General features: G+C 32.2%; 1 protein-coding gene across 1 annotated transcript in view; it reads left to right on the top strand.

Annotated features, from left to right (window-relative positions):
- EYS (eyes shut homolog) overlaps nt 1–13,836 on the top strand; it is a 1,696,347-nt gene that overhangs the window by 606,271 nt on the left and 1,076,240 nt on the right. The window contains 1 exon segment of the mRNA XM_032651890.1: nt 6,884–7,074. Coding sequence (XP_032507781.1) covers nt 6,884–7,074 — 191 coding nt within the window.

Here is a 13,836-nt window from a genome sequence, read left to right on the forward strand (position 1 = left end):
TATTCTTATTAATATTCCATTGTATGGAGGCTTCATATTTATTTAACCAGTACCCTCTTGATGAAGAATTAAGATATCTTAAGGTTATTGCCCTTAAAAATTATGTGTTTTAGATGTAGAATTTTGAATTTTTTTTCATACTTTATTTCATGGTAGGAAATAATCATTTGTCCTTTGAAAATTCTCTTCATGCAAATTTGTATTTTTGTGGGTATATTTCCTTTTGGCTTCACAGCCTATTTCTTTCCCACTATATTTGTGTGTTTATTAGGAATCTCCTACATATTTTTCCTACATATTTTCTCTATCTATTCCATTATTTGCCATGGGCCATAAACTTTTAATCGCCAGTATAAGGACAGACTTCCATCACTACTCACGCAAGAGTGAGCCTTTCTAAATCAGAAGAGCAAAACAAGTAGGGAAGGGGGCTACCCTTCCTTTCCCAGCCCCTCTTGACCACCAACACCAAACCCACATTCTATGCAGTGTTACAGAGTCCTTAGCAATGTTGAATCACAGAACTCTCAGTCTTTTGGACGTGTTCATGCTTGACCCCTCATTTTGCCAAGTTAGAGTACAATATACTATCATGATTATTAATATACAATTTAGATTTCTTTTGCAGCATTCTTTTCTTTACCTTAGGAAATAGGAGTGGTATTAAGTGTTAGCTTTTTTAATGGGTTTGGAACTTTACATTACCTTTAAGAAATCTTCACGTGTTTCATGAATTTGGCATCATATCTAGTTTTAGCCCTGATGTACTTTTCTTTCCTATATTGATTCATTTGTGCCTTTTCAGGAAGTTTCTAAGACAATGGTTTTGTTTTCCTGTATTTCAGTGGCCCTGTTTCCTGGAAGTACTGTCAGACACATTTTCAATGAAGAAATAAAAATTAATATTTACTGAAACAATCCCAATTTTTATATTTCATAATCTTGTTTGATTTGTTGAAATAACAGTTAAAGAGTGTATTTTCTTTTCAACAAAACATTCTATGTCTGATTAAATTGGGAATCAAACAAAATCTTTTCCCTATTAACTACTGTAGACCCATATTCAATCATGTAAGTTTTGAGAAAGAAAACAGTAAATAAAAATTATATTGGAAGTAAACATTAGGGATATTAAGTCTTTATCATATGCATTATTATATGTACACTTCCACAGCCAAGGAATCTCTTTGAGAGAAAAATCAAAGACTTGGTGGTACAATGAGCCTTAAGTTGGAATTCAGGGCAGTTAGTGTCTATGTGATTTTATTCTGTTGTCCTCTTGCTATAAGACCTTGGTGAAGTCACTCTAACACCCATTGACTTGTCCTCATCCTTGTGAGTAAATTAAAATTGTTGGACTAGATTCTTGTTACCAATGTTTGGTTCATGAACTAGCAGCATCAGGATCACCTGGGGATTTGTTAGAAATGGAGAAACACAGGCCCCATCCCAAAGAGTTTGAATCTAAAATTTAACAAGCTATCCAGAGTATTCACATACAATTTAAGTTTTAGAAAGAGTACACTATATTGGTAAGTTTTATTCAGAGCTAGACAAAGTTCAAGAAATTCTATGAAATTTAATAGGTCTTTGCAGTGGATAAGGTAGGGCTCTAATGGGAACCATATCCTGTTTCCACTCTTCAAATAGACAGTTCCATGTTTACTTTAACATGTTTCATTTCTCTAAGATCTTATTTGAAGAAAATATTAAAACAGCAGTTAAAAAGAAAACATATGATTCGATGAGACAAATGCTATGATAAAAATGATCTCAGATAGTAACTTTCTATACTTCAGGGAAGTTCAGAGATCTCAGGACAAAGTCTTGGATCTAAACTGTAAATATATATATATATATATATATATATATATATATATATATACCTCAGGATACAACACAACTGTCAGAGAGCTAACTTGCATATTTATTAGTCTAAGCAGTCCACAGTGAATACATCATTGCTCTGTTATTCTTACAGTCTTGTACATTTCCTGACTTGGTGTTTTGAATACAAGTTGAGTGAATGTTGGGGTCTAGCTCAATTGTCTAGATTGCCCTGGTCTGCAACATTACTCCCAGCTTCCTCCTCTTTCTCTAAACATACCAGCCTTTTCTTTCTGTCATTTTCTGAATTAAATTTTAGTGAATTCTTCTTGGGAAGCACTTTATTATATTAGAGTATAGCAAAGTAACATAAATAATGATGAACAAAGGGAAAGGCATCTTCCTTAATTTTTGAAAGAGGAAATATCAAGAACTTTAAATGATAATTTGATTTTTCTAAAAAGAAATTGCTTTTGTATTTCCCATTAAGCCTTCTAATTAATTTAGTAAAAGATTCTTGTAAACCCTAGAGACAGAACTTTTGGCAGTCTAAAAACTATCTTTTTCTTCCCATTGGAAATATAATTCAATTAGTTTATGTAATGCTTTCTAATAAATCATTCTAAATATACCTCGCCTTAGGACTAAGAGGCAAACAGGTTTCCACGCCATTCCCTGTGGAATCCTACATCCGTAAAAATAACTGCAGTACCTGCCACAAGTCTAAGTGCCTTTGGTTGTCAGAGTTCACATCTTCAGCAAAAGTAGAATACCAGAATGGTATTCATTTATTAAAAAAAAACATACATTTAACTCTATCACTTAGGCGAATGTAAAGGATCACCATCTGGGTTGCAAGCATAACTTGAGGTTTATACTCAAGTGCACAGCCAATTTCTTATTGAAAATGACACTAATTAAACTCTGGTGATTTTGACAAACCTTTAATTTTCCATTTGATGCATGATATGAATGCAAGGGCTCCCACATTAGCCTTGTCAGTTTGAGCTTTTATTGTTATGTTAACACTTCTTAAAAGTCACTAAATGTTTAGAAGCATTAGTGTCAACTAATGATAGTTCTAGAAAATATTACTTTTCAGGGTAAAATGTTAAAAAAACTATCTCATGTTTGTATAGGTAATTACCTTTGAAGATGTACTAACTTGAGAACCCACAGTGCAAATGAATCATATTTGTATATATTCACTAACAAATTCTGTGTGGACAACATATTCAGAATACATTTTTAAAGTTTTACTAATGATGTCATAAAGTTCTATAAATTATTTCTCAGAATTATAGGTGCAAATCTTTTCAGAGTTATCATTACATTGTAAGCAGGTGTCATATAATGTTCAAGGCAACATGTTCTGTGCTTTCTAGAACACCAGCAAGTATATAATATCTAAAATATGAACTTAAGAAGTATATAGTATGATTTAGTAGACATTAACTATACTGGAAAACTCACTTTCTATCCTAAGCAAGTTCCAAATGACTGAAATAGAGGTTGACAAGGCCTTTGACCTTCAGACTGTAAAAGAAAGAACATACTATTTACTGAGCAGTTATTATGTCCCAGGAAGAGGGCTAATTGCTTTATAGTCATTATTTTATTTAATTATCATAGGAATTTTTATGAGTTAAGTGAGATTATTGCCATTTCATGCATAAACGAAGCTACAATAAATTGAATACCTTTGTTGATTGTGTAAAAGTAGGAGAAGTATACAAATATGCCAAAGATTGAAAAGGAAGAGACAGACATCAACCAGGTTCCTCTGACTCCATGACACCTCTCTTCTTCTGGGATGATAGGCATCAGAAATACTGGACATAAATTTGGATACATGCATAGGAATACTGGATAATTAAAAGATTATGATTTCATGCAAGTTAAGACTTCTGGATCAAGATGGCAATATATGAGGCTCTGCATTTTGCTCCTGCCACAGATGCACAGCTATGCACAGAACAATTCTTCCTCAGAGAAATCCAGAAACTAGCTGGATAACTACTACACGTCGGTAACTGAGAAAATATACACGTTGAAATGGATAGAAAAGGCTGAGATACACCCTCACCATAAACCCCAGACCTGGCATAACAACATACAAAACGAGGGGACCCCTAACTCCCAGCTTCTCCCTGAGGAGTGATTGGTTTGGACACCACAATTAGTATTCCAATTTTTGTGTGTGTGTGTGTGGTACACGGACTTCTCACTGTTGTGGCCTCTCCCGCTGCAGAGCATAGGCTCCGGACGCGCAGGCTCAGCGGCCATGGCTCACGGGTCCAGCCACTCCATGGCATGTGGGATATTCCTGGACCGGGGCATGAACCCATGTCCCCTGCATCAGCAGGCAGACTCTCAACCACTGCGCCACCAGGGAAGTCCCAATATTCCAAAATTTTAAGTGTAAAACTATAGAACTTTTATATGCATTCAAAGTTAATTTGTTAACATCTTAAAATAGACAAAATATTTAAAAAGTGTGCTTCTATACACTAGCTACAAAGTATTAGAAGAGAAACTAAGAAAACAATCCCATTTACAATAGAATCAAAAAGAATAATATACTTAGGAATAAATTTAACCAAGTTGATGAAAGATCTGTACACTGAAAACTGTAAAATGTTGATGCAAGAAATTGAAGACACACAAAAAAATGGAAAGATATTCCCTGTTTATGGATTGGAAGAATTGGTATTGCTAAAATGTTCATATCACCCAAAGCAATCTACAGATTCTATGCAACACTTATCAAAATGCCCAAGGCATTTTTCAGAGAAATAGAACAAATAATCCTAATATCCATATGGAACCACAAAAGACCCCAAATAGACAAAGCAATCTTGAGTAGAGAGAACAAAGCTGGAAGCATCACACTTCCTGATTTCAAACTATATTACAAAGGTATAGTAATCAAAACAGTATGGTATTGACATAAAAACTAGCACATAAACCAATAGAACAGAATAGAAATCCAAGAAATAAATCCACACAAATATATTCAATTAATTTTTGGCAAAGAAGCCAAGAATATACAATGCAGAAAGGATAGTCTCTTCAATAAATGGGATTGGAAAATCTGGATAGCCATAGGCAAAATAATGATGCTGGATCCCTATCTTACACCATCACAACAATCAACTCAAAATGGATTAAAGACTTGAACATAAGACCTAAAACTGTAGAACTCCTGGAAGACATAGTGGGTAAGCTCCTTGACGTTGGTCTTGACAATCATTTTTTTAAAATTTTGATACAAAGGCAACAAAAGCAAAAATAAATAAATGGGATGACATCAAACTAAAATGCTTCTGCACAGCAAAGGAAACCATCAGCGAAATGAAAAGGCAACCTATAGAATGGGAGAATATGTTTGTAAACCACATACTGGATAAAGGATTAATATCCAAAATATATAAGAAAATCATATAATGCAATAGCAAAAAAAAAAAAAAAAGAAACCCAATAACTCAATTAAATATGGGCAAAAAATGTATTAGGCATTTCTCCAAAGAAGCCATACAAATGGCTAACAGGTATATTAAAATGTGCTCAACATCACTAATCATCACAGAAATGCAAGCCAAAACTACAATGAGCTATTGCCTCACACCTGTTAGTATGTCTATTATCAAAAAGAGAAGATAACAAATGCAGCAAGGATGTAGAGAAAAGGAAACCCTTGTGTACTCTTGGTGGGAACGTAAACTGGCACAGCCACTTTGAAAAACAGTATGGAGGTTTTTCAAGAACTTCAAATAGAACTACCATATGATCCAGCAATCGAAATCTGGGTAAATATTCAAAGGAAATGAAACTGTTATTTGAAGAGATATCTGCACTCCCATGTTTGTTGCAGCATTAGGCACAATAGGCAAGGTATGAAAACAATGTTAAGTGTCCATGAATAGATGATTGGATAAAGAAAATATGGTGTCCATATATACAGTGGAATAATATTCAGCCTTAAAAAGAGAAGGAAATCCTGTCATTTGTGACAACACTGATGAAACTGGAGGACATTTGGCTAAGCGAAATAAGCCAGACTGAAAGATAGATGTACATGATATCACTTATATGTGGATTCTAAAAAAATTTCAATTAAAAAGTTGAGCTCATAGAAACAGAGAGTAGAATGGTGGTTGCCAGAGCCCTGGAGGGTTAGGGTCTTGGGGTAGGGGAGTGGGAAAAATAGGAAGAGGCTGAAAAATGGTACAAACTTTCAGTTATAAGTTGAATAAGTTCTAGGAATCTGATATATAACATGGTGAATATAATTGATAATTCTGTGCTGTATAATTAAAATTTGTAAAAGAAAAACTTGTGTTTCACTAACTCCACCCCCAACAAAAAAGTTAATATGTAAGGTGATGGATATGTTAATTACTCCATAGTGTTAATAAACTCCATAACTTCGAATCTTTTCAAAATGGTTATGTATATCAAATCATCACACTGTACACTTTAAATATATTACAGTTTTTTGATCAATTATACCTCAATAAAGCTGAAAAAATATATACCTGTTAATATTGATGAATAATATTGATGAAAAAAGATTGTAAATGGAATAAAAACTCAGATATTATAGATGCTTTGTTTTAGAGGGACATCAATAGTGAATTGTCTGTTCTAATTATATAATCAAACCCAAGATTCCTTTGAAAGTTAATGAGACACTATTAATCATTACCCAAAGACAGCAGAGTTAAACTGGAGCTATGCCAGGCAAATGGGGTTGTATGGTGGATACTAAGTGTCAGTGAAATCCTGGTATTATGCACATAACACATAATTTAATAAAGTCTAATAAGGTTTATTTTTTTCTGAGAAATCCACAATGAAACATTTGAAAAGTATTTCTGGTGATAAAAGTTAAACATCTATTACTAGAAATAAATATTTCTGTTTTTAGAGGAAGGGAATACCTGATAAGCTTGCATATCGGTTTCTTAAAAATATTTAAACAAAAATATAATTTTAATAAGATTTCTAGTCTTAACACTAATAATCAAATTTGATTCTCTATTTCATAATTTAGGACTGCACATCCATCCCTTGTATGAATGAAGGCTTCCGTCAGAAGGCAGCCCATGGCTTTACTTGCATTTGCCCAAATGGTACATATTGTGAAGTAAATGTTAGCAGTTGTACTGAGCATGATCTGAATGTGGTCCTCTGCCTTAATGGAGGGATATGTGTTGATGGACCTGGACACACTTTTTATTGCAGGTCAGTATTTATCCACAAACAACTACATATGTATTTATGAAAGCTTGTAAACATCCCTCTAATAATGCACTCTGAAATGCAGAAACTAAGTTTTAAGTAAGCTTTTGTCTTTAGAAATGTAATCCCAAATTTGAAATCAATTCTAAAAAAAAGCATTGCTTGTATATTTTACCAAATACCATGTATTCATATCAACCCCAAGTCAAACTCCCAAATTTAATCAACCCTTATTTTGTAACTTTCATATCTCCTCTCTTTCCCAGAATTGGGTTCTTATTCCCTTTCTTAAATATTACACCATATGACTGATTTACAAATAGTTCATATTTATAGCATGTTTCTTAACCAGAGATTCATTTACCTTCTAAGATCTTAACAATTATATATTTTTTATTTTAGATATATAAAAACAAATTAATCTGTTTTAAACCAATTATTATTTAAGATATCTTTTTAAAATTCCTAGATGAATTTTCATTATCTTTGTTATTTATGATTATATAATATATATAATTGGTTGGTCATTTGAGAATTTAGTCATTATCTTTTCAATTTGTAAAATATTAATTGAACCCAGGTATGTAAAATCACCCTCACTTTACCTCTTTTCTTCTGTCAGTCTGACTTGTGAGAAGTTGAGGTTAAGTTAAAAACTGTGAGCAACTGTGTCTCTGTCAAAATATCTTAAATTACTGAAAGGTTGACCATGTGTATTTTGCAACATAAATATTCAATAGTAAAGTTTACTATTATTTCTATATTTTATCAGTTATTTCTCTTTAAGTTATTAATATAATCTGCCTTATATTCAATACTGCCACTTCCATATTTTTTTGTTCAATATCTACGCTGTGTTCTTGGCCTTTTATTTATTTTAAACCCTGCTGTATCATTTTATTTGGGCTATATTTCTAACAAGGCACACATAGATGTTAATTTCACATAAACCTAAGATTATTATCTTTCTTTTAACATATGCACACAGTATTTACTACTATGACACAGATTTTCTTTGTTACATATTGCCTGATGTGCCATTTTCATTACTAATGTGTGTGTGCCTGTGTGTGTGTGTGCGTTACCTCGTATTTTGTATTTTTGAGCTTGTATTTTGCTTATTTTACTCTGGCGGTTTATAAAGTATAGAAAGTAAACATATTTCTAATATCAAGGTATAATTTCATGAAATTATACAAATGATCACTTGGCCACAGCAAGCTCCCTCCAGGTTATAACCTAATCAGCACCTGGATTAAGTCAGCAACAGTACATTGACCATTTATCCTCAGTAAATATAATGTTACAAATCAAGATTCCATTCATGGAAACCCATTATGGTAAATTGAAAAATTAGAAATAAGTGAACCTAAAGCTAAAAATGTATGTTTTTACAACATGAGTAGTATTTGTTAAATCAAGCTGTATAAAAGCTACTCTATCATTGTTCCTTTCGGGGGATATTATCCATGGCTAGTTAGGCTGACTTGCTTAAGGTGTGAAGCTGACAGAATTTGGAATGAAGACACTTGCTTCTTCTCCTGGGCATTCCCAGGGGCAAGTGTCAGCATTCATTATTGCTACACTGTTATTCAAATACATTTAAAAGAGTCCTCTGTTTTCAAAATTTTCACTGCTGATTCAAGCTGCGTGTAATCTCCTGAAAGTCTGTGAAAGGTAAGTGCCTGGGGAGGTGCAGATTCTAGGGGACTTGCACAGTGACTGGGTGGAGCCATCGGAGGTGGTTCCAGGTTAGCACAGTCTTCAGACAGTCTCTTTACAAAAGAAAACTCATACACTATGGGAAGGAGAGTTTTGAATGTTAAGTCATCAGATTTGTATGTGGGTTAAGAATTAGCTTTTGATATAGTTATTTAAACCATAATAAAATAATGATTTTTTTACTTTAATAATATATCAAATTTATTGTTTTTATCTCTATTTTGCATTCTTCAAGTTGAATTTAAAGACTCTTACTCTTAAAAATGTGATCAACTATATATATTTTTTTGTCTTCTCTATGCTCATTTTCCTTCAACGTTTATGTAAATCAGAGTTAACGTCTTGGTTCTGACTGCTGGTTTATTTGTTAATCAGCTCACAAGATTTTGTTTGATTTTAATTGGGAAAATAGTTATCCAAACCTATAAATTTTCACTTTAAGAATATTTATCATGAAGTCTTTTTTGCTTTGTTTTGTTTTGCTTTTGTTTTTGATTTTTTTTGTGGTACGCAGGCCTCTCACTGCTGTGGCCTCTCCCGTTGCGGAGCACAGGCTCCGGATGCGCAGGCTCAGCGGCCATGGCTCACAGGCCCAGCCGCTCCATGGCATGTGGGATCTTCCCGGACTGGGGCACCAACCCATGTCCCCTGCATCGGCAGGCAGACTCTCAACCACTGCGCCACCAGGGAAGTCCATGAAGTCTTTTTTTGATGTAAAGTTCCTTATTAAAATATTTCAGCCCTCAATGATCTGTAGAATATTCTATACGATTGGTTCCCTAGTGATTTTAGGAGAACAAATTTTCTTCCAATTGAAATCCATGTGTGTAATTACATCTGAAAAAAAGAGTGTATTGCCATTTCAAATTTCCTGGAAAATCTGAAAATGTCGACCTAAAATATCTTATGATTTTGGCTTCACATATGAATTAGAAATTGGTGAAGTTCACACTTCTTAGAGCTTATGTTGACTGAGGATTATGCATTTGGTGCTTTATTTTGCTTTCATCTCTGTCACTGCAGAAAATACAGCAGAGAATGGCCTACTTTCAATAATATTATGTTTTATGAATGTAATTGATTCATTTCCTTCTTGGAAGCTGACATGGTTTTTAACTTCTTTAATTAAAAAAGATTTGTGAAATATTTGTCCCAATGACTGGCAAGTTGAGAACTTAAAATTTAATCCCTTTCCCTTTTATCTTTGATGTTTAAGCATTTAATTGGAATATGCCATGTTATATATTTTTCATTTATTCATGTCTGGAAAGTTTTCTTGTATTATTCTTCTATTATTCTTTTGTGCATTAATACTGGTTCACTAATTCTTCTTCAGGTACTAATATTGGTTACATATTGCAAATCACAAATTTAAAACTGGTTTTCATGCATTTCACTCTTTTTTGTATCCTTTTTAAAAATTTCTGTTCAATTCTAATATTTACTTCTCAACCTCTTATCTGTCTTTCTGAATTTTTTTCTTATGAGAATATTATTTATTTTCTTCTACTTTTCAGTGCATGTGAACTCTTAAATAGGTATTTTATTCCATTGTAAATGTAATGCCCACTTAACAAACCATATTATTATTTTCTGTTTATAAAGTAATTTATTTCAAGTGTTCAATTTTTCAGTCATCATTACAGAATTTTTTAAGTTGATTCAGAGTCTCAGTTACTAACATTTGTATGCCTGCTTTATTGCTGTTATCCAGATGTCTCATAAGGCCACTTTCATATCCCAACTATAGTGGCCAGATTCTTCTTCCTTGAATCACTCCTGTGTCTACCAGACAGTTGTAAGTGAGAAGCCTGACCAGTTAAGGCCTGGAGAGGAAGCTCTGAACAGAGGTGCACCTGAGGGAGCCTATTCCACTACATGTGCCATGGCTGCTTAGACCTAGGGTGAAATTGCTGAGCATGAAGTGTGCATTTAAACATCTCCACGTTACTATTCTGATTTTAATTATTGGGCTTCTCCAGGTCCAAGGTGTGTCAGATTTCTAGTGTGTTCATCACTGATTTTTCTCATGAAGACATTTGATTATTTTAGATTATTTTGTAATTGCAACAATGATGTATAATGAGTAGCTAGTATTAATTCATCTTCCTGAAGTAGTATAGTAGTTAAATTCTGAAAGGCATAGACAGTCTTTCAATAGAAAATAAAAGAATGAAAAAAGAAAAAGGATTACTTAAACCTGAAGACAGTAAAATGAATAAGCCAGTGATATATAGCTAGTTTCCTCATTACTGTGAACAAATAATATAGGTGATAGTGCTTTGAATACTGACATAAGTAAGTTAACCATTTCAAGCAAAATAAGTTAACATTAGTTTTAGATAAACCATTACTGGGCTGTTAGGTGTGTAGTAATATTAAATGTTCAAGTAAATTCTATATCCATACTTCGGAGATCATTTCTGGAGAAATGAAAGGGCATTTCAAACATCAAAACTTATTTTTACTAATATACGTGTTAGGCAGTTCAGACTCTTCAGTGAGCAAATTTATATTGCCCAATGAAAAGATATCAAATTAACAACATAAATGTTTAAAATAGAGAAAAACGTGATTGACAACTGATGACATTTAAAAAAAATTTTGCAATTCACACACTATATTTGTTATCTAAAATAAATGAAAATATATTTTTATTCAGGAAATACAATATCTTAAGATTGCATTTCTAGTCTTAAATGAAAATGGATGTTTCTTATTTACTTATTGAATTTTAGGGCTGAAGAAGATTATAGAGATAGATGAAGACACAAAGGCCTGAGGTTTATATTCTGTCAACTGCCTACAGTCACGATTACTAGGAAAGTACATACTAGAATCCAATGCATTACTCTTTTATTTTTATTAAAGTACTTTTTAATTTAAAATACAAAATATAAAAGATACAGTAAAAAATATATGGTAAAAAAAGAAACATACATAATCAGATATCATTACTATTCTCTAGATGCAGTTAGACGTCTGTTTTGTACTTTACATCTTGGTGCAAAGTTTAAAGACATTAATGACTTTGTTCAGTTTAATAATAGCTACTTTCAGAAGTCCATAAGTATTATTAACCATGTGTAACAGTTTAATAGCATTTTAATGTGTTCAAGTTTTATTAAAACATAAAAGCTATGTTGAAATTACACTAAAATACAGATTAGAATCACACAGCAGGGGACTATAGAAAGAAGTAAAGACAATATACATAACTTATTTCTCTGGCACCATGTAGATTGTAAAGAATATAGCAGATAATTTATAGCAAAGCAGTTAGATACAAAGTTACTTAGTTTTGTTTTTTAATATGTGAAATCCTATTGCAAGCATTTTTTCCTTTGGAGTTCTCTGCCTCTGGCATTGTAGAGCCCCCTCCATCCTACATGACTTCCCACCCTCTAGCTGCAAATGTCCCTTTACTCTGATGTTTTTTTCCAAATCCAACTCTCCTTGGTCATAACCTCCTTATTCTTGAAGTATTTCACATTCTTTCCCTTCTCATTCACCTAAGTATCATTACACTTTCTTCCATGAAGTGAGCATAATTAATTCATATCAATACTGACTGTATTATGTTAAAAGGTTGGTAAACAACGTTTAATTCCTCACATTAGTATCTTTCCTTTTACAAAAAAATCAATAACATCAGTAAAAACTAGTGAATTATTAATTATAGGACCTCAGCATCCATAACGTACTGTTAAGTGAAACATCTGAGATTAGTAAGACTTCCTGAGTCCATTTGTATTATCCTTGAGGAAGGATATTTGATACTTCTCTATATGCTTGGATAGAAAAAATCAGGGTTGAAAGCTCAGAGATGTTAGGTAACTTGTGAAGTTTACAGGGTAAGGGTATTTATTCAACAATAACCCTTTTTCAACAATCATCAATCACATTTGCTGCAAGTTAATTTGATTTATAACTTGGAATGAAATATCTGTATTTTAACAGCCACAGTTAGATGATTTTCCAGTACATAGATATTATGTTTTCAAAAATATTAGCTGAGCCATGTAATACTTTAAATTTAAACTGTTTTTAATTATCTCACTCCAAAAAAAAAAAAAACCTTTGATCAAGAATCAAAAAATAAATTAATAAGAAAAATCCATTTATGAGAAAAATAAATTACGTTATTTTGCTTTATCAAATATTGCAAGGGATTGGATAATAAGCAGGACCGACTTTCCTTAGGAAGCCTACTGTATGGACATTATATTTGATATTTTAGCACATGGCTTAAGAACGTGAAGAGACTCAGTTTTTTAAATTTGATGGTTTTGATTGCTATACATGAAATGTTTTAATACAATATAATTTTACATTAAATATATATTTTATTAATCAAATTAGTAGATGTTTTGCTATATTAAAATGTAAGATATATTTTCTTAACATTTATTTTCAATTTTATTTCACAAAATAAAATTGACTCCTTTTGATGACCCTGTGAACAATCACAACACTTATAATAACCACTAAATATTTTTCTCTGCCTGTGCTTATAGACAATCACCAGAATTTCTAATTTCCTTGGGATATTTGTTATATTATACATTAAACAATTTTTCTCCAAATGAAGTGAACTGCTAAGTCTTTAACACTTCATTACATATTTTCCAAACATTATTAATAAATCACCCTAAAATATAAATTTACTAAATACACATCATAATAAAACATTAAAGTAGAATTACATTAAAATTTACATAACCTTTGTAATTGAATTTAAACATAATGCATTGCATTTTCTTCTCTGTTTAGTGTTGTTATGATATATACTTTTCTTTGTCATTCCACAGGTAAATAAGTAAAACTCTATTATTAAACATTGAGCATATTTATTGTAGTTTACCTTTCAAAGTTTCTGGCAATAATACATAATCATATCATTACTTTTTAAAAGATAAATCTAGGTTATTTTAAACACAAAGCAATGTCAAACACACCAAATGTGTTGGTAAAAATCCAAAGAAAACTGAAGTTTTTGTGTTAGAAAATTTAAATTAGTGACAGAGAAGGCATGTTTATTCC

The sequence above is a fragment of the Phocoena sinus genome, chromosome 12, assembly GCF_008692025.1.
Source record: "Phocoena sinus isolate mPhoSin1 chromosome 12, mPhoSin1.pri, whole genome shotgun sequence".
NCBI classification, from domain to species: domain Eukaryota; kingdom Metazoa; phylum Chordata; class Mammalia; order Artiodactyla; family Phocoenidae; genus Phocoena; species Phocoena sinus.